The sequence below is a fragment of the Pygocentrus nattereri genome, chromosome 12 (assembly GCF_015220715.1).
Source record: "Pygocentrus nattereri isolate fPygNat1 chromosome 12, fPygNat1.pri, whole genome shotgun sequence".
In the NCBI taxonomy this organism is placed as follows: domain Eukaryota; kingdom Metazoa; phylum Chordata; class Actinopteri; order Characiformes; family Serrasalmidae; genus Pygocentrus; species Pygocentrus nattereri.
The window spans coordinates 5,257,129-5,278,093 of record NC_051222.1 but is presented as its reverse complement, the minus strand read 5'-3'; the positions used below and the strand labels follow the sequence as shown (position 1 = coordinate 5,278,093).

General features: G+C 41.2%; 1 protein-coding gene across 2 annotated transcripts; it reads right to left on the bottom strand.

Moving 5' to 3' along the window:
• Positions 1-492: 492 nt before the first annotated feature.
• mxa (myxovirus (influenza) resistance A) lies at positions 493-20,582 on the bottom strand. 2 transcript variants are annotated; one of them, XM_017719324.2, is made up of 13 exons: positions 20,119-20,582; positions 19,437-19,574; positions 18,081-18,235; positions 14,030-14,168; positions 13,127-13,325; positions 12,219-12,297; positions 11,703-11,825; positions 10,182-10,323; positions 8,032-8,190; positions 6,949-7,025; positions 4,919-5,185; positions 3,303-3,551; positions 493-697 (listed from the first exon to the last, which is right to left on the bottom strand). In XM_017719324.2, the coding sequence occupies exons 1-12, from the start codon at positions 20,306-20,308 to the stop codon at positions 3,327-3,329; spliced, it is 1,893 nt and encodes a 630-aa protein (XP_017574813.1). In that variant the 5' UTR covers positions 20,309-20,582; the 3' UTR covers positions 493-697; positions 3,303-3,326. The 2 variants fall into 2 exon arrangements, with proteins under 2 accessions (XP_017574813.1, XP_017574812.1); XM_017719323.2 differs by having other exon boundaries at positions 3,313-3,551.
• Between the last annotated feature and the right edge of the window lie 383 nt (positions 20,583-20,965).

The window sequence follows — 20,965 nt, the reverse complement described above, 5'->3', positions numbered from 1 at the left end:
TAGCCAAAACTCCCCCTGGGATATAAACTGGGCAGTACTGATGTTGCGTAATCACAAGGCTGACCTGGGTGTCCTGCTCATACATTTCCAAAAAGCTGCCTTGGAGAAAACTACAGAGCGAAAGCTAACAACCAAGCGACAGCTAACCTAAGAAGCATTACTAATACTGATGTATTAGAAGGCTGGAAGTGCTGGACCGAAAGCCGTCAGTCAAGCTCATTAGTGCATTGGATATTAGGACAAAGCCCAAATAGTTCCCAGAAGGGTCTGATCAGTGCTTTAAAGCCAGCTTGTCTTTGTTGATTTCTACCGTGCTGCTGTGGTTTAGGAATGACTTCCTTTGCTAGATTTTAGATCTTTTTTCACCCCAAGATGCTTAGGACCCAATTTGAGTGTTATACAAAAATAAATAACAGAATAACGATAGCAATTGTTTAGTAATTTATGATGATGTCTACCAGAGTGTGATGGAGGGCATTAAATGCAAAGATGTTGACTAATGTGAATATTTATTCCTAAAACGTTTACAGAACGTTTACATTTCACAGCAGAGATAATAAAAATAAGAAAAAAAGACGGTTACAATGAAGGTGAGGAAATCTTGTAGCACAACAAAAACCTAAACTGCCTTGCGGAGAAGCTTCTCAGGAATTCCCTTTCTTCAGCTCCTTAAAAAGGATTGTCCGGCTTCTCTCTCCTTGAAAGAAAAAAAAAAAAAAAAGAATTTAAGTAACAAACACTTCAAAATAGCTGTAACCAATTATGAAATGATATACTCAGATACATGCACATTTCATACTTAACTACATGGTCTTGCTTTATTTGGACAGTCCACCATAGTCCCCTATGAATTATCTACAGATGTTCAAATTTTTAATAATCTGTAGATTCTAAACAGTGGTGAGGTTAGGGTTTTAGGTTTAAGGTTTTGGGTTGAGGTTAAGGTCAGGGTTAGGATTAGGGCCAGGTTTAGAGTTAAACAAAATTATGGTCAAGTTTACTAAATATTTAGCTGAATGTAACTTGAGAGTAAATTAAGTACACTATATTGCCAAAAGTATTCGCTCATCTGGCTTCACACGCATATGAACTCGAGTGACGTCCCATTCTTAATCCATAGGGTTTAATATGATGCCGGCCCACCCGTTGCAGCTATAACAGCTTCAGCTCTTCGGGGAAAGCTTTCCACAAGGGTTAGGAATGTGTTTATGGGAATGTTTGACCGTTCTTCCAGAAGCGCATTTGTGCCGTCAGACACTGATGTTGGACGAGAAGGCCTGGCTCGCAGTCTCCGCTCTAATTCAGCCCAAAGGTGTTCTATGGGGTTGAGGTCAGGACTCTGTGCAGGCCAGTCAAGTTCTTCCACACCAAACTGGCTCATCCACATCTTTATGGACCTGCTTTGTGCACTGGTGCGCAGTCATGTTGGAACAGGAAGGGGCCAAATTCCCCAAACTGTTCCCACAAAGTTGGGAGCATGAAATTGTCCAGAATCTCTTGGTGCTGAAGCATTAAGAGTTCCTTTCACTGGAACTATGGGGCCGAGCCCAACTCCTGAAAAACAACCCCACACCATAATCCCCCCTCCACCAAACTTTACACTTGGGACAATGCAGTCAGACAAGTACCGTCTCCTGGCAACTGCCAAACCCAGACTTGTCCATTAGATTGTCAAATGGAGAAGCGTGATTGGCCACTCCAGAGAACACGTCTCCACTGCTCTAGAGTCCAGTGGTGGCGCTTTACACCACTGCATTCCACGCTTTGCACTGCGGTTGGTGATGTAAGGCTTGGATGCAGATACTCGGCCATGGAAACCCATTCCATGAAGCTCTCTACGCTGTTCTTGAGCTGATCTGAAGGCCACATGAAGTTTGGACCCCGCTCTGTCATTTCGTGGCTGAGTTACTGTCGTTCTCATTCAGTTCTACTTTGTTTTAATCCCACTGACAGTTGACTGTGGAATATTTAGTAGTGAGGAAATTTCACGACTGGACTTGTTGCACAGGTGGCGTCCGATCCCGGTACCACGCTGGAATTCTCTGAGCTCCTGAGAGTGACCCATTCTTTCACTAATGTCTGTAGAAGCAGTCTGCAGGCCTAGGGGCTCGGCTTTATACACCTGTGGCCATGGAAGTGATTGGAACACCTGAATTCAATGATTTGGGTGGGTGAGTGAAAACCTTTGGAAATACAGTGTATCTACAAAGCATCTAAAGTGGACCAGCCAAATAAAGAGTTACCAATAATTCCAGGTCAAAAATCAGTCTCCTTAAATGACAAAGAAACTAGCAAAAAATAACAAATAAACAAGTCCTTATAGAAAATAATGACTAAACAGATTTGAAGTGGAAAGTATTGAGCAAGCCCTGTTTACACATGGCATTAAATGCGTTCCGTATCTGGATGTTAAACATCTGCATAACTGAAAGCAACCAAGTTTTTGATTGGAACGTGTTCAGATCTATCTGATAATCTGTTTCTGGCTTGTGAAGGACCAAACACTTCTCCCACCACACCTTTAAGAGTGTGTTTACAAGCACTCAGTAAACCGATCGTAATCAAGTTTTTGATTATTCAAATGGTCATGTAAACACTACTCTGATCTAGAAATCTGATAAAAAGCTGGAATGCAGCTCAGTAATCAGATTTCTCAGCCCATGTGAACTCTTACTCTGATTTCTTTCGGGTTTCTCAGTCTGTGCATGTGCGAAAACAGAGCAGCGTCACCGCGAGACGCAGCAAACACTTTTGGAGTGACGCTGAAACCAAATATATGCTTGACAAAATAAAGGATTTAAATATTCTTCAACTTCTAGATGATGCGTGTTGGTGTTCAGGTAAAATGGCTCGATGTGGCAATTTTACGTTTCAAGTTTGACATTTACGTCACATCTTCTGTGAGTTTACTGGCTGGTTGTAAAGCAGAAATCTGATCACTGTCTGACTCATATAGACTTAGTTTTTACATTATCTGATTACTCGAGCATACAAATGCTTGATCGCATTAGAGAAATATGAGAAATTCTGATTTACTGCAGTTATCGTATTATTAATTGCGTGTAAACACACTTACTGTGGCTTTAGACTTTCGACTGTGCTTTTTCTTTCGACTGTGCTTCACATATGTACATACCTCACTGTCTTTTCCTTATCTGTAACCTGGATCGCTGAAAATGTTTCAAAATGCATTAAGTACTCTGTAGCCTGTATAGGAACCGCGGTGATTGGATGTTATGATGCGCTAAACAGAGATTTAATTTCTTGCTTACGACAAATCATCTCATAGTTACATCATTTACCATGACATACTTGTAGGCTGGATCCTAAAACTTGACGAGGTAGCTGCGGGCTTGCATCAGGCGTTTCTGGCGGCTCAGCAGGTTGGCGCGCTTGCTGCCAATGTCGTAGTCTTCTTTAAGAAGCTCGTCGGTGGAGTCCTTGTCCTGCATCAGCTGGAGCATGTCCCTCTGCAGCTGCTTGGCCATCTCCTCCAGCAGCAGGTAGCGCATCACAAGCGGGACCTGGTCCGCCAGCCGCGTACTGACGATCTACACACGACAGACAAGCACAGGTCGGTCAATGACCAGCAACTTGAGCTACGCAGTGAGGAACGTCACAGCTGTGATTATGTCGCAGTAGATCATCACAGGCATGATGGTGTTCATCATAACACACAACCTCAAGTTCTCTTGCTTTTTATAAACCAAGCAAAGAAGCCCTCACACTGTCTCAAGTATATGTGGAAATTTCCACCATCATTACAGTTTAGTCAGTAGTCACAACTGCCAGCTACAAAAACTTTAGTTTTTTTTTGTTATTCTGAACTGAGGTTCAGAATTCGACCCAAAAATGTTGCGCTCTTGTGAATATGACCAATGCTCAAGCTGCAAGTCAAGCATTTGTTATTGTTCCTTATCATCTGGGTTAGCAGAGCGATACCAGTATACTGAGCTAAGTACTGTTATCAGAAATAACAGTACTTTTCAACCACTCAGGCTGACCAGCCGCAACTAATTGTTGTATAATTGTCATCTTTCAGCAGTTGTTAATGCAACTAGTACCGGTATAAATCTCTGACCTCACAATGACTCGAAAACGATTCTTTAGGAAGCAATTAAGAGCTTTATGAAATCTTAAATATCACCGCAGTGCCTTTCTTTTACATTGTTTTAGTTCAACTGAGAAGTATTTTAAATAAAAACAGTGAATACGCAAACGATTCTGAAGAAACTCGCAACATGCGTTTGAACACTACGATGCCCGTTATAAAAAACAACAAATTTTAACGCAATACTCCTGGTGACTGCTGGGTACTATATCTGAACTTCCTTAATCTAGAATAATCTGGATAATCTAGAATAATACTGAATGACCGCCTTGAACAAAGGTTTAAAAAGTAGTGTACAATCATGTGAATAAGTAACTACACCCTTTTTCCACATATGCAAACATATCAGCGATTGATCTTAAACTTAAGAGTATAGATGAACATATATTGGGACAAAAATTAGACTTTGCAATCCTTAAGTTAACTGAGTTGTTCTTTTTGGTCTGTTGAAGAAGTAAGGACACCCCTGGCTTCTGTAACTAGTAGTAAGTATAGCCCTGACAGAAACAACTGTACATTTGTGACATTTACTGGGAGAATTTTTCCCACTCCACCATGCCGAACTCTTCCAACTGAGCAATATTTTAGGGGTTTAAGGGTTTCTTCCACGTTCACCCCCTCCTCTGACCATTCCACAACCCTTCTTCCTTTTGAGACATTCTATGATGGATTTTTCTTGCATGTTTGGGATCATTATCCTGCTGGAAGGTCCACTTCTTCTGCTTCAGCTTTACTGTTCCGGAAGTCCTGATCTTTTTCTAGGTCATTAACATACTTTAGCCTTTTACCTCTGTAGCCAACACTTACGTTATAGTAGGACTTGAGGTGCCGCATCAGTTCCTGAAGGGTGGCGTGGTTGTCGGTGTTGGAGATCAAACTCACAGAAGCAAAGCCATTTATTCTGGACGGTTTGGCATATTCTTCATTTTCGTCCTCTTCTTCATGCCTCATGGCACTCAGGCTTTGGCTGTACATGCTGTCCTGAGTGTACACGATCTGCTCCATCTTAAACTGGGTCCTCAGCAGCGTCTCGGCCTCCGTCTCTTTCTCCTGCTTGATGTTATCAATCAAGGTCTAGAACGATAAAAATCAAACACACTTTAGCGTGTAGACATGTTCTTCTGTTTGCTGAAGTCAGAAGATATTAGAATGTCCACGAACAGTAGGCAGCAATATCCCTAGCAGTATTGCTAATGTCTAGTGATACTGTAAGTAACTAAGATTTCTGTAGTGCTGTCTAATAAAACTAATATTCTATAAAATTTTTTACATTTACAGGGAGATTCACTTGAAAGTGGCTCTGAATATTCTGTAATAACTCTCAATCTGAACGAAACATTGTGCAATGAGCTCCTCAGGATGTGGAGCTTCGAACAAGCCGGGATGCCTCTGCCTCTGCGATGAGGTAGACGCCGGACAACCGTTTTTGATGCCTAACCTCTGCTTGCAACTTCTGGGTGCAGACGCCCGTACCCCTTCAAAACGGAGATCACCTCCAGCATCGCATGTAATGCATTCACTTCCACATCCGTCAAGATAAGTATTTTTTGGTTCTGATTGCTTCATCCTAACAGGAGTTGCAACAGAATATTTGGGGCCTCTTTCAAGTGAATCCCCCTGTATAATGTTTCTACAGCAGTATACACTCTCATAAAAAGGTAGCAAACTGTCTTTGGGGCAGTTCTCCTCTTGTCACTGGGGTTGTCCCCTCAAGGCTTCATCTCAGTACCTTGAGTCAGGGAACATAATTATACCATAATCTACTGCAATGATCTGTTCTAATCTGTACTGACTCCACACCCCGCCTCGCCTCCAGGCTTTTATTCTTCTGTTCTGTTTTAAAACATCTGGTTATGAAAAGGTACAAATACCAACTTTTCACCTGGAAAAACTGATTTAAGGTTCACAATCAGACCTTAAACCCACTACTGTACCTTTGAGGGAACATTTATGTTGTTTGTACCTTGATGATGAAAAATGTACCTGAACAGAACCTTCATTTCTAACAGTGTAGTAACATATAACACTGTAGTGTCCTCTAGTAAACTATGGTGGGATAAATCAAAGGCAAACAGTACAAGCATCTTTTAACCAGTGATGAACCCTCAGGGTCTTATAGGCTTTCAGGGAAAGCCTTAATATTTCTGTTAAACTGAAAAATACACATATGCAATTTTCTTTAATGATCATGCTTGTTCTACTGAGGTACTACCCCTTAGTTTGTGGTTAAGTTATTGGTTTGAAATAGCTAAAAGTTGTTTAATCAGATTTTTTTCTCTGTTGTATGTGGTTAGGTAGATATAGCTAAACCAGCTGCCCTATTAGTGAGGACTTCAGTTAGGACTCTAATGTAAGCTTGCTATAAAGTCATATACATTGCCTTTGCTGGACGAAAACTGCGTTTCTCCATTTTTATGTTGTTTTGGAAATGCACAATTTGAAAGTGCCATTTGCCCCTTACATTGTGCTGAAATTTCATGACAAATGTACAAATAGAAATAGAAATGCTTCATAAATCTTGTTCTATTGATTTCCATTTAAAATGCACCTTCCTTTTCCTGTAAAGCTACCGTTTTGAAGATATGCGGTTTGTCGCAACAGTGACAATGTTTATATGTTTGTTGTAGGCTTGAAATAAAACAAGCGATGTCTTTTACAAGCCTCAGATGTCCGTGTTCAATCTAGAACAGTCCAAATTTGCCAAAGAGGGTTCTTTTTTCCACATTTTGACATTTATGGCCTGAACTTGAGCTCTAATAGTCACCGTTTGCACCTGGTTTAAAACTTGTAGTGAGCTTTTGTTTGTTTCTTTGTGAAGTATAAATATAAGAACCTACCTTCGCTGTTTTGAGAAGGTTGGGGAAGCCCGCAAAGCTGCTCTGAGCCAGCTCAATGAAGCTCTTTCTGATAAGATCTAAAGATACGAAGGGAGCCAAACAAGATGTCCATTAACACTACTAGCTGCATAAAGTATGGTCCACAGATTAGAAAGTCATACACCAATCAGGCAAATTAGGCAATCAGACATTCTGACCACCTCCTTGTTTCTGCGCTCATTGTCCATCTTATGAACTCCACTTACTGTATAGCTGCACTTTGTAGTTCTACAGTTACAGACTGTAGTCCATCTGTTTCTCTGATACTCTGTTACCCTGTTCTTCAGTTGTCAGGACCCCCATGGACCCTCACAGAGCAGGTACTATTTGGGTGGTGGGTCATTCTCAGCACTGCAGTAACACTGATGTGGTGGTGGTGTGTCAGTGTGTGTTGCGCTGGTCTGAGTGGATCAGTGAGTTTTTCAAGTGTTCTCCAAAGTCAGGAAAAAAGTGAAGCTAATATTATTTCTAACATATTTAGGTTTTCATGTTGGCAAATTCTTCCATCAATCAACAGTTCGACCAGAGGTGGCATGTTGCTGTTCAAAAAAGTAGTAATTCGGGCGTAAAACGGAAACGTCAGCCAATCAGATTGTTTGGCTGGAACGAACTTGTATAAACCTTAACACGTACAATAAAGCTCAAAAATTTGGAATCAATGCTTTCATTAAAACAAAACCAACCTCTGTGCAGTGAATTTATTAAAATATTTCTAATATTTTAGTCCTGCAAAACTTCCCATCGACATTGTAAAAACATTAACGCTTTTAATATTTCTATAACAGAGCTGTACACAAATAAGGTTATAGTAAAATTAACACCTAGAATTTTGAAAAATGTGATTAAATCTAAAACCAAATGGATACAAATGCAGTATTTGGTTTATCACTTTGTAAATTTTTCCCAGTCTTAAGCTCCTGTTTGCCTGCTTGAATCTACATTACAGGAGTTATTATTGTATATAAAACAACAGAAACTATTAATCTGACAAGTGGTTCCAAAAAGTAAATATGCTATATATATGTTTTCGAATGTACAGTATACCTGAGACCTCCTTCAATTTCCTAATCGCAGGCTCTTCCAGCTTCTTGATCTGTTCCTTTACCATCACCTCAAAGGTCTTGTAGTTGATAAAGCCTGGGAGTTCTCTGCCTCGGTACTTCTCCTCATATGCATTGACTTCCTTCTCAATCCGCTTGTTAACTAGAACAAAGAGCAGTCAGTGTTGGAGACACAGTGGTCATTGTAGTGGATATATGAATGTGATCGTCATCATATAGCTGACCTCAATGAGCAAAGTTTCCACACTGTTGTTGTTTGAGCAATCACACCGGAGCCTTTCTAAGCTGTGCATCAGACATTCTTCTCGCTGGCTGTGTTTACATGCACAGATTTTTGGCAATCTGGTTGAATTCATTCCTATTATATATTAAGACTGAAGTGTTAATTCTCACTCTACTCAATAGTCTGATAGAAAATCTCTGTTTACATTTATACTAGAAGTAATTCGATCCAAATTATGCCCATTCTTTGAGTACCACTTTGTGTAGACGTTACCATGACAACCAGCATCACTTGAGCCCAGTCACAGTGAGATGAGCAGCAGTGAGAAGTGCTTGTGTTTTTAATTGCTTTAAAATGACGTCAGACTGTCCTTATTAAAGAAGGCCGAGAGGAAGACGTCGTGTTCTGAGACACATAAGCTGGACGTCCGTCCCACCGCCGTCTTTTAAAGATCAGAGCATGAACTTCGTCTCCTCTGCAGACCAGTTTCTGCTCCGCCGTGTCGAACGGTATAAACTCTCACTGTGACGCAACGCGCAAGCAGAACGGACTTAAACTTTCCAATAGGGAATGGAATCAGATACAGGCGTTTAAATGGATATCTCATGAAAACATGGCTAGTATGCAGTTTCCGCATAAAATTGGATCTTACAACTAACCAGTGCTGAACATTTAACCTCGGAATGGGATAAAAGTTTGTGCCAGACAAAAATTGTCTTCCAAGACTATCAAAAGACCGTGGACTGGAAGCATGAACACAAAGGGCTTTTCTATTATGGGTTTTAAATTTTGTGTGCCACCGTTTCAGTGTTACCTGTCCAGTGCTTTCCTCCCTTCCTCCCAATGAGCACTGGGACAGGTTTCAGCACCCACTGCGCCCCTGAAGGATAAGCTGATGATAATGAGTTTCAGTGTTTCCCATTCTGAGGTTGATGCATAGCAGATTCCTCATAGTTACGGGAAAGTTAGTACTTCATTGTAGCTATTAGCTACGTGGGTTCAGCCTACTTGAAAACGGCAGTACAGGTCAGAAGCCAGTGGTTTAGCTCAGTGTTACCAAAATCTTTTGACTTGTTGGGGCTTGTTCCTAGAGGCTAGCTGCCCCAAGAGGTCTTAACTAAGATGGTCTTGTCTGCCAAGTCGGTCACTGCAAAAAAAAAAAGCTCACGGGGCTTGTGACCCTCACCATCTTGACTCATCCCTCTCTGTGTGGGCAACGTGAACTTGCTTAGACTTTACGGCTGCTCCCAGCTAGGCCTTGAAGTTCCACCCAGTATTCATGAAAATTCAGTTTAAAACCGGTTGATCCAACAGTCTTAAAACTATACGCAGACCTAGTTACACCTGACATCCCACGAGGTGTGGTGAAGTGGAATGATGTGGCTATTCATTGTGTTACCCAGGGGTTGCTGCACCAACAGGGCCAAAATGAATGCACAGCCACCTCATTCCACTCTAATTTATCCCAAGATTTCTTTCTTATCCTGAGCTTGTGGAGATTCTTCTTAGAGATTAAACCTGGGACAAAATATCTATTCAGCTAGACTGGAAAGTTCCACCCAGTTTTAGTGAAAATTCAGTTTAAAACCGGTTGTTGCAACTAGTCTTTAAGTTACACCCAACTTCCCATGGGGTGACGTGAGGTGGAATGAGGTGGCTATGCAGTCATTGTGTTGCCCAGGGGTTGGTTGCACCAACAGGGCCATCCCCTGGGCAACACAATGTCTTTCCACCTCAACTCACCCCATGGTTCTTTCTTATCCTGATCTTGTTGAAATTAAAGACAAAATGTCAATATGGCAGTATATCACTCGGCGTGAAATACAGTGTAATGGTATCATAGTGCGTAGTACTCCGAGTTACCCTTAGTGCTGTATGTGTACATCTACGCAGGAATATGTAACACTCACAGGTCTCGCCTGAGTCATCCAGCTGTTCCTTCCAGCTCGCAAATTTCATCCTGAGTTTTGAGAAGATGTTGAGGTGCGGGGTGGTCTTCAGCTCCTCTCCAATGGTCAGGCTGAGAGCATCCTGATTGAACGCTGTGACTTTCTAGCAGATGCCACAATAAAAGCTCAAAAGCTGATCAAATACTGTCAAATTACATCAAATTCATGCCACATTAGTGGGCGAGACACTGCAGATGATGTGGACAGCCAGGGTTGGGATGGTTATGAAAATGTTAGTATTGTGTAAATATACTGAAAATATTTTTAAAAACACATGCAAATAACAACAAAATACAGTGATCTGTAAATCCAGCTTGACCTATAATTACACGTAAGCAGTACAAATACAAGAAATGTAATGTTTTAACAACTTTGCCACTTCAGTGAACTTGTTCTAAAGCTGATACCTTCAACACATTCCAACAAAGTTGGGACAGGCGCTATTTAAGACTAGAAACACTGTGAAATATTTTAAAAGCATTCTAAACAGGTGAAAAGCAAGGAGGGGTTCATGTCAATGAATAATTCAACTGTTTAAGAATGTTTCTCAATAGATGATTACAAAGACTTCAGGTATTTGATCCTCTACTGTGCACAACAGCATAAAACATTCAGGGAATCTCCGTGATCTTCCATTTCTTAGAAATAGATACCACCACTTGGGTTTGGGAATACTTTGCCAAACTGTTGTCAATAAAAACAGTCAATTCCCCTTCCCTGCATCCACAAGCACAAGTTAAGGCTATACAACACACAGTGGAGGTCATATATCAACTACGTCCAGAAATATTGCTGAGTCAGCGCCTGAGCTCATCTAAAATGGACAGATGTGTATTGCAGTCTGACCTTGTCAACCTTGCAGAGCTGGGTTTCCCGAAAGCATTTTAGCACAAAGATTATTCTTAAACGGTAGATTCAGTATTACACCGAACACTCTCTCTCCATCAGATTATGAAATGCTTTTAGGAAACTAAGCCTAGACTGTTTGTGAAAATAATGGACATTGTGTTCTCCAAATGACAGAATAAGAGGACCATTCAGGTTGTTACCAGTGGATGTAGTATGGGGCGGTATTAGTGGGTACCTTGCACATCTGTGAAAGCATCAAGAAGATAATACACACATTCTGGAGCAACATAAACTGCCTTCTAGACGGCATCTTTTTCAGGGACGTCCATGCTTATTGCCAAGCTGGTGAAAACTTGTGTCATAGAATTCAGCTTTTTTAAAAATTGGATTAGTGTGTATCTTCAGTGTCTTCAATCTGATTACTGTGTTGTTAAAAGGAAAGGTGAACATGCTCCTGCCCCAACTTTTTTGGAACATGCTGCAGGCACCACACTTGGAGTATATACACAACACAATACAGTTTATAAGGTTAAACATTAAATATTGTGTTTTTGTGCAGTTTTCAGATGAACCAGGTTTGTATTATTTTAAGTTACTGTTGCTTTTTGTGAAAATATAAACAACTGAACTTACATCAATCAGAAAGTAGATGCGCTCTGCTGGTTCAGTGGGCGGTCCATCGCCATACCTTTCCAGCTCCGCCTGGGTCTCAGCAAGCTTTGCCTCGATCTGCTCCTCCAACCGTGGCAGGGATTTCTAAACAATGTATATGTATGTCTATTATTACAGATGGAGACATATACACTTATACATTACTAACAGATATACAATGTTACGAATCAACACAACTGGTCAGAAAGTTTGGTGTCGTCTTCTATAACAATACAAAACTAAATTGGTTGCAGATAAAATGCATAAAATGTTTCTAATATGTTACTCAAGTGCAACTTACAAATAATCAGTAGGGCATTAGGAGGCTATAAATAAAAATGAAGAAATCATAGCAGATCTGAAAATGAGTGACAAAGCTGCCTAATACTGAGGATTAAGTTACACAAAAATGAATATCCAGAGGTCTTTTACCAGGAATCAGGTTAATTTAGCTTTGCTGAAACCTACTATGCAAAATCAGTATGTTTTTTTTTTCACCTCGATGTGATTGACCAGCTCGAGCGTGAGTTTCTCAGCTAGTTTGGGAATGGTGGCTTTTCCTTCATCGTACAGCTTGCTGTGGAAAACATTGACCACACTTTAAATTCGTCTACACATTTCAACAAAGAGGCAGTTCAAGTCTTTTCAGAAATTCAATGTACAACAAGAGCTGAGATTGTAGTTTGGTCTTAGATCACTTATTGATAGATCACATTTGTTAAGAAACCTCTAAGTTACAGTTTACAGAGTAGGGATGCCCAATGCTGGTTTTGGTGATACTCCAGACCCTACATTTGGCCAGTTCCAGGAAATGAACCTTCAGGGTCATGGTAATACTACAGGCAAGTGTGTTAGATCTAAACTCTCCAAGGTGGAGTGGAGCACCCCAGTGATCCTAAAAAGATTTAGGATGGCCTTTAACCACTGGTCACCAACCCTCCTTCTGGAGATCTGAAGTTCCTTACGTGGTTTTGGAGACTGTATAACATACTGTTATCTATAAGCTCATGTCACATGGGTAAAAACAGCAAAGCCTGAATTTTGTTCATGTTTTTTATTTGAAAGGTTTCAATAAAATAATCCCAGTCATAGTAAAATTTAGACATTTAGCCTCTGCATTTAAGTCATCCATGCAGTGAAACACCACATATACACTAGTGAATACACAAACACTAGTGGCAAGTGAGCACACTTGCCCAGAGCACTGGGCAGCCCTATCCACAGCAGCTGAGGAGCTGTTGGGGCTTAAGTGCCTTGCTCAAGGGCACTTCAGTCACATACTGTCAGGCCAGGGGATTGAACCGGCAACCTTCCCTAACCTCCAGCCTACGACTGCCCCGTGGCCTTTCACAATGGGCTATAATAAAGGACTAAGGCAAAATGTCCATTGAACACTTTAGCAGCACCTGAACTGAGCGTGGTCTTTAAAGAAGGCCTTCTCCTTCTCCATGGCGTCAGTCAGAGAAAGCCGGTCCATTATCTCCTTCTGGCCTCTGCACCGGACGATCATGTAGCCTTTGGTAAGGTTAATGATTTCATTGTGAACAATGTCCACCACTGTCTCCTCCGTGCCCTTGTCCACCAGGTCCGGCTTCGTTAGGATCCCTGTGAAACAGTTCATTTGTTAGAATTAACACACTCAATACACAAACACAGCTATCTAACAGGCTTTGCTTCATTCTATGAAACCCTGCTGTAGAGCACTGACTACATATTTAGACCCTTTACACAGAATCATTTTCATTTATCTCCAATCACACTGGTTTTATATTCATCTCACACTTCTGAATTGTTGTTAAAAGCCCCTTTAGCTCTATGTATTGTTACAGAAACTCCTATAAGATGCTACATACTATACTAAGATTTAATAAGAGTATTAAAAAGGAGTTGGTCCCACACTGCTGCAGCAACTGTCTCTGTTCTTCAGGGAAAGCTTTACACTAAATGTTCAAACATTGCTGTGAGGATTTGATTGAACTCAGAAGCGGGTGGATAACAAACACCACTCCAAATCATCAAAGTATTGGTTGGTGCTCCATCACTCTAGAGAACGCAGTTCCACTGCTCCACAGCCCAGTGCTGGGGAGGTTCATTGGACATGGTGACCTTAGGCTCGTATGCGGCTGCTCCAGAGCATCCTGGTTTATTGTCAGTGCTGTCCTATGGAGATTATACAAGCTGGGTATGGATTTGAGCTCCTGTGCCAGCAGCGAGAGCACCGTAATGCAGCTGAACCTTTGGACCTTTGGTGTATTAAAGTATATATAATAGCAACAATAACTTATTCTACTGACAATAAATGTACAGACCTAGAGTTCTCTCGCCGTTTGGGTCTTCTACTTGAGCCATCTTCAAGGCTTCGGTGGTCGCTATGTCAACGTTACATGGCACCACCACCAAGCTAATTGTTTCTTGTTTTGTGATGAACTTTCGGATCAGCCGCTTAATCTGAAAGAAACATGCAGCATTTATGTAACATCCATATACAAATGAATCAATACAGATTAAGAAAATTGTCATGTATGTACACTCACTGGCCACTTTATTAGAAACACCTACTTTGTGCTTCCACTCACTGGCCACTTTATTAGAAACACCTACTTTGTGCTTCCACTCAATGGCCACTTTATTAGAAACACTTACTTTATTATTATTATTATTAATAATTTTATTTATATATCACTTTTCATGCCAGTGGCAGCACAAAGTGCTTTTCAGACAAGTGTTAAAACATTAGTATTTATTAGAATTAGTATTTATTAATAAAGTTAAAAAAGTATTTATAGTATTTATTATTTATCAGAAGAAAATGAAGAAAGATCAAATTTGAAGACAAAAGCCACAAGATGTAGAGTTTAATTAAATGCTAAAGTTATAAAAGTTATAGAGCTGCGTGATATTTCTCAAATGATAAAAGCTACTTTAGTGACTGTGTTTACATGCAGATAAAACAGAGCTCAGAGTCAGAGATCACACAGAGGTTTGGTATATGAGGCTAAAGAAACAAGTTTCTCATAAATTTTTCATGATTTAATTGCAGAAAAATTTGCAACATCCACTGAGAAATATCTGACACACAGCTGGTCAGTCTGTCAAAGTCTTGATCTTCAGAAGGAGCAGAAATGTATAGCTGGGTGTCGTCAGCAGAGCAAATATTTACACTCTGCTTCCTAATGACATCACCTACAGGTAGCGTGTACAAAGAGAAAAGCAAGACCTTGAGGGACTCCACAAGAAATAGCAAATATACTTTTGATGATTTCCAAGCGAAATTATGAACTGCCTATTACATAAATATGATTTAAACCATTCTAAAATTGCCCGGGAGGCTGACCCTGCATTCAAGACGTTAGATTAAAATCTTGTGGTCAACAGTATCAAAAGCTGCGTTAAGATCTAATAAAACCAAAACCAAAAAACTGTACTTCTATTCACTGGCCACTTTATAACTTGTACTTCCACTCACTGGCCACTCACTGGCCACTTCATAACTTGTACTTCCAATGACTGGCCACTTTATTGGAAACATGCATCATGTGCTTTCAATAACTGGCCACTTTTTAGTGTGGTCTCTGTGGTCAAACTCTGACCAAGGATGAAGGGCTAGATGATAAACAAATTGTGCTTCAACAGATATGCTCTTTTACAGTCTAACTGTACACCATCGAGGTGGAGCGACAAGGTACAGCCCCATTTCCCCGTCCCAACTTCTTTGAAATCCATTGCAAATTCAAACGGGGCATATAAAAAAAAACATAAAACATGATGTGGTGATAAGTTGTGTTTGTATTATTTCCAATTAAATATAGGGTTTAAATGATTTGTACATCCTTGAATTTTGTTCTTATTTACATTTTGCACAGTGTCCCAACTTTTTTGGAAACAGGGCTGTAGATGTTTGTAATTAACTGGCCGCTAAGTGTTTTTATGCAAACACGATAAAAGAACAATATTCCAACATTTTGTGGTAATCAATAAACAGTTTGGTATTAAAATGTACAGAAATACACTTGGTTGAAGTGCTACAGGACAGCAAATGGAGGACATTAGATATGAATGTTAAATGTAGGAGGGTTCACGTTACAGTTCTTGAAAAACCGGTCTGACTTTGTCGTTGGGGTGCTGTGTTTCAATACACATAAATGTTTTGAAATCATCAAAAGTACTTTTCACACAACAGAGTTCATCTTGAAGAACCTTCACTTCTTCAGTTCAGTATAAAAATCTGGGTAAATAAATTTGGATCTTTTGATCCCAGAAATAAAAGGTTAAAGCTAAATGAGACGTGTGAGCAACAGTGAAGCAGACCAGGGGCTGAACCAACACAAAAGAACAAAATTTAACCCAAAATAAAAAAGAAGGATCTAAATGTGGAATTAAAATACACCAATCAGGCAGAACATTATGAGCAACTCCTTGTTAAGATCTAATAAAACCAAAACCAAAAAACTGTACTTCTATTCACTGGCCACTTTATAACTTGTACTTCCACTCACTGGCCACTTTAGATGAAACACCTAACTTGTACTTTCACTAACTGGCCACTTTTTAGTGTGGTCGTACATGGAGGACATTAGATATGAATGTTAAATGTAGGAGGGTTCACGTTACAGTTCTTGAAAAACCGGTCGTACAGAACGACTATTTAGAGAAAGGAAAGTTAAACAAAGGCGCCTTGACTTTGTCCTTGGGGTGCTGTGTTTCAATAAACATAAATGTTTTGAAATAATCAAAAGTACTTTTCACACAACAGAGTTCATCTTGAAGAACCTTCACTTCTTCAGTTCAGTATAAAAAATCTGGGTAAATAAATTTGGATCTTTTCAGATTCAGATTCCGATTCCTTTATTGATCCCAGGTGGAAATTGCAGTTGTTACAGTTGCAGCCACTTATGTAAAAATAAACACTTATAAACACTAATAATTTAAGACAAAAAAAAAATATATATATATATATAGAGAGAGAGAGTGAGAGAGAGATATTTACAGTATGTACACCAGATTTAAGTACTTATGAATATAGTATGGTGGTGGTGATTGTGATAGTAATATGAAACCTCAGGTATAAAGCAGTTACAATTATTTAAATTATTTAAATTAGTTAGTGTTCCTCTGAGTTTTTGCACACACAATTGTTATTATTGCACATATGAACAGTTTCGTATTGAGTTTGTGAATCACACACTGAGGGAGGAGTTATAGAGTTTGATGGCCACAGGTAAGAATGACCTCCTGTGGCACTCTGTGGTCATTTCGGTAGAGTGAGTCTTGAGCTGAATGAGCTCTTGTGTCTCATCACTGTGTCGTAGAGTGGGTGGGAGCCATTCTCCATAATGGCCTGCAGCTTAGACGCGTTTTGATCCCAGAAATAAAATCTTAAAGCTAAATGAGACGTGTGAGCAACAGTGAAGCAGACCAGGGGCTGAACCAACACAAAAGAACAAAATTTAACCTAAAATAAAAAAGAAGGATCTAAATGTGAAATTAAAATACACCATTCAGGCAGAACATCATGACCACCTCCTTGTTTCTACGCTGATTGTCCACTTGATCAGCTCCACTTACTGTATAGCTGCACTCTGTAGTTCTACAGTTACAGACTGTAGTCCATCTGTTTCTCTGATACTTTGTTACCCTGTTCTTCAGTGGTCAGGACCCCCATGGACCCTCACAGAGCAGGTGCTATTTGGGTGGTGGATCATTCTCAGCACTGCAGTAACACTGACGTGGTGGTGATGTGTTAGTGTGTGTTGTGCTGGTCTGAGTGGATCAGACACAGCAGTGCTGCTGGGTTTTTTAAACACTGTGTCCACTCACTGTCCACTCTATTAGACACTCCTACCTTCTCAGTCCACCTTATAGATGTAAAGTCAGAGACGACAGCTCATCTGCTGCTGCACAGTTTGTGTTGGTCATCCTCTAGTCCTTCATCAGTGGTCACAGGACGCTGCCCACAGGATGCTGTTGGCTGGATATGTTTGGTTGGTGGACTATTCTCTGTCCAGCAGAGACACTGAGGTGTTTAAAAACTCCAGCAGCACTGCTGTGTCTGATCCACTCAGACCAGCACAACACATACTAACACACCACCACCACCACCACCACATCAGTGTTACTGCAGTGCTGAGAATGATCCAACACCCAAATATTCCCTGCTCTGTGAGGGTCCATGGGGGTCCTGACCACTGAAGAACAGGGTAACAGAGTATCAGAGAAACAGATGGACTACAGTCTGTAACTGTAGAACTACAGAGTGCAGCTATACAGTAAGTAGAGCTGATAAGATGGACAATGAGCATAGAAACAAGGAGGTGGTCATGAAAGAACTACTGCCCTTTTAGGACTCTATCCCAACAATACCTGGTCTCCGATGTCCTCTGGCTGTCCCTTGACGGCCACGCGGGCGATCCCGGGCAGGTCGATGAGTGTGAGGTCAGGGACGTCAGCCGAGGTGATCTCCAGGCTGATGAGGTCATCACTGATGCCCACTCCAACCCCAGCCATTTCGTCCTGAGCTGAAAGAGCAGGCAGGTTGATTGAGTACGCTTAGTATCTTTTACTTTACTGTCCTGGCGATTTTTTGAGGGCAATAATTGGAAACTAAGGCCCAATCCTATTTCTTATTTCTACTCCTTTCCCTTGTTTTTGAGTGTCTCCTTGCCCCTTACAACTGAGTTACAAGGGCTAGTGGTTGAAATCTTCCCTCTGAAATGGGACCCTCAAATAAAAAGAGCATCACTTCATTAACAGCTACTAGCGCTGCTCTGTATGCAACCCTGCCGGTCTGCAGTGACAGCAAAGGAGAGGAAAATTCAGCTCCTGTCTGCTGGGTTTTAGTTACATTGAGGGCATCTTAGGCCTTCAAAGAGGGGGGCAATTATTTATTATCACCCACCCCTAATTCATTGGTGATACAAAGCTGTAGTCAGATATTTGCCAGCTTCTCGTTCGATTTTTCCATTGCACCTTAAATGGAGCAGCAGTTTTGATGCCTCAGGCACCAGAATGTAACTGCTGCACCATTTAAGGTAGAATGGGAAATTTATCTAGCAAGCTACTGAGACATCAGCATACTTTTAGTAGTTTTTATGCTTGTTATGAAGGAAAGGTTCATAATATATTGCCAGTTTTTCTTTTTTTCTCATATCACTCTGTTTGGAGTCTCTGAAAAACCTTCGTTTAGAGGGCCATGTAGCCCCAACACTTCATCCCACCCCTCTACCTCAACAAGAATCAGGACACCCTACCCCTAGACGTGAACGTGCAAAACGGCGGGGTAGGGCTAAGTGGTAGGGGCAAGGGATTTCCCATAAATATGGACAAAACTGATACCTCCTACTGAAGTTTTTATCCATGTTACATACTTTTGTCCATGTTTATGGATAACAGTCTGCCAATCAGTGTCAGTAACCATATCCAAGTCTATTTGGGATTACTCAACATGGTCTGAGGCAGCTGCATGACATTTTATCCATGCTGCTTGGCAGCCATTTCCATTTCGAGCTCCATAGCCTTGAAGCTCTAGTCCAAAACTAAAGAAGCAAACTTGAGACGCTGAACGTGGCTGATCAACTATATTTGAATGTGGAGGAGAAAGCTGATGTACTGATTTTTATCTAAGCTAGTGGTTTAATGTTGTCATACTTCCTCGTGCCTGTCTGTTTTCATTGACAGATAATGTTTTGGGAAGTATTCCTTCCACTCAAGAAATGGTACCTTCTCTGATCTTTTTCTCCACCTCTACTGGATCATCAAGCTCCTCCTCATGACCCTGATAGCTGATCTTGCCGTACCAGCTGTCCTCCTCCTTGCTCCTCTTCATCTTCAGCTCCAGCGGACATCGTGTCACAATACCTGTTTTGAAAGGGAAGCATGAAGTTAGAATGAGTTTCATTCCCAAACCTTCATTTATACGCTCAATTTTCAACGTTTCTCTTTGTACTGCATCTGTAGCGAAGGCAGTTGCTGAATTCTGACAGTGAACTTTAAAGTGAGATAGATGTTTTTACAGAAACCATTCGTGAATTTTTCACCCAGAGCTAGTTAGGCATGACCATGCGAAGGGCCATGCTAGGAGGCTTATGGGAGGTGCACACGAAGAAAAACCAAGAATCAATGTGAAAACTCTAAGAACGTGAGGAAGAACCACTGAGAGGAACCAAGACTCAAAGAGAAAACTCTCTAAGAACATGAGGAGGAACCACTGAGAGGAACCAACACTCAAAGAGAAAACTCTCATGTATTTTTGGGTTCTAAATGTCTTTATGGCTCCACTGTTCTGGAGTTATTTTTGGATGTCTACATTTTGGGGGTAAAAATTAAAGTTTAAAAACTTCAACTAGGTTTCAAAGAAGTCTAATATAAAGCGCCAGAGAAACGATGCGGGTCACTGACTCACCGCTGCCCCTCGGTAAGGCCACCCCGCTGAGCGCCTCCAGCACGGAGCTCTTCCCGGAGCTCTGGTCTCCTATCACGGCGATGGCGGGCAGAGCCAGGTCCTTCTCCACCCCCAGAGAGCGCAGAGAGTCGATCAGGTCAATGCACGGCCGCACCTTCTGCTCGTACTGCTCATTCAGCGTGGAGCCCATCTTCTCAGCTTCTGACAGATCAGCCTCTTCGGAGCCCGAGCTTCTCTCCTCTGGCGGTGAAGGTGGTACTGGTAGTGCTTTGGAAGGCGCTACTGATGCTCAGGAGTCTGAGCTGAAAGCGAAACTCCTCCTCCATTCGCCGGCTGAGTTTCGTTTCTGGGGAAAAGCCAACTGAGAGGTTTTCTCCGCTGTGTCTATCTGCACTTTAGAACCGCTTGCAGTGGTGTTTTCAGGTCAGACCTCCAGACTCAGACGTCATTACAGTGGTGGTGATGGGAACCAGGGGTCGCCATGACTACAACACAGAACCACCAGAGAACGTTCACGAGTCTTCCGAGCTTTATATGGAATGTTGATGATGGAAAATCTGAAATAATAAGATTTCTTTGGGGACTATTTTGCCCCACCGCGCCCTGCATGTATCCCTCCTTCATAAAAACAGCGTCTCAGTCACCAGGCAATGACTTCATAACCATCTCATGTAGGAACTTTCTGTGAGGTGCTTTTAGAGGTGGACGTCTGGTTCCCATCACCACCACTGTGAACAGTTCTGACTCAGTAGTTTCTGTTTCTCGGTAGGTTTCACATCAGAAGACTGAATGACTGAAACCTCAACCTCAAACGTGTCATAACCGCCATTGACCACAAGATGGGGAC

What these genes read in the sequence shown, in the direction of transcription:
- mxa (XM_017719324.2), bottom strand. Translation starts at nt 20,308, where the DNA reads ATGGGCTCCACGCTGAATGAGCAGTACGAGCAGAAGGTGCGGCCGTGC. An exon ending in CAGAGGACATCGGAGACCAG is followed by an intron (nt 14,169 to 18,080) that starts GTATTGTTGGGA and finishes TGTTTCTTTCAG; the next exon opens with ATTAAGCGGCTGATCCGAAA. An exon ending in GAAATTGAAGGAGGTCTCAG is followed by an intron (nt 7,026 to 8,031) that starts GTATACTGTACA and finishes TCGTATCTTTAG; the next exon opens with ATCTTATCAGAAAGAGCTTC.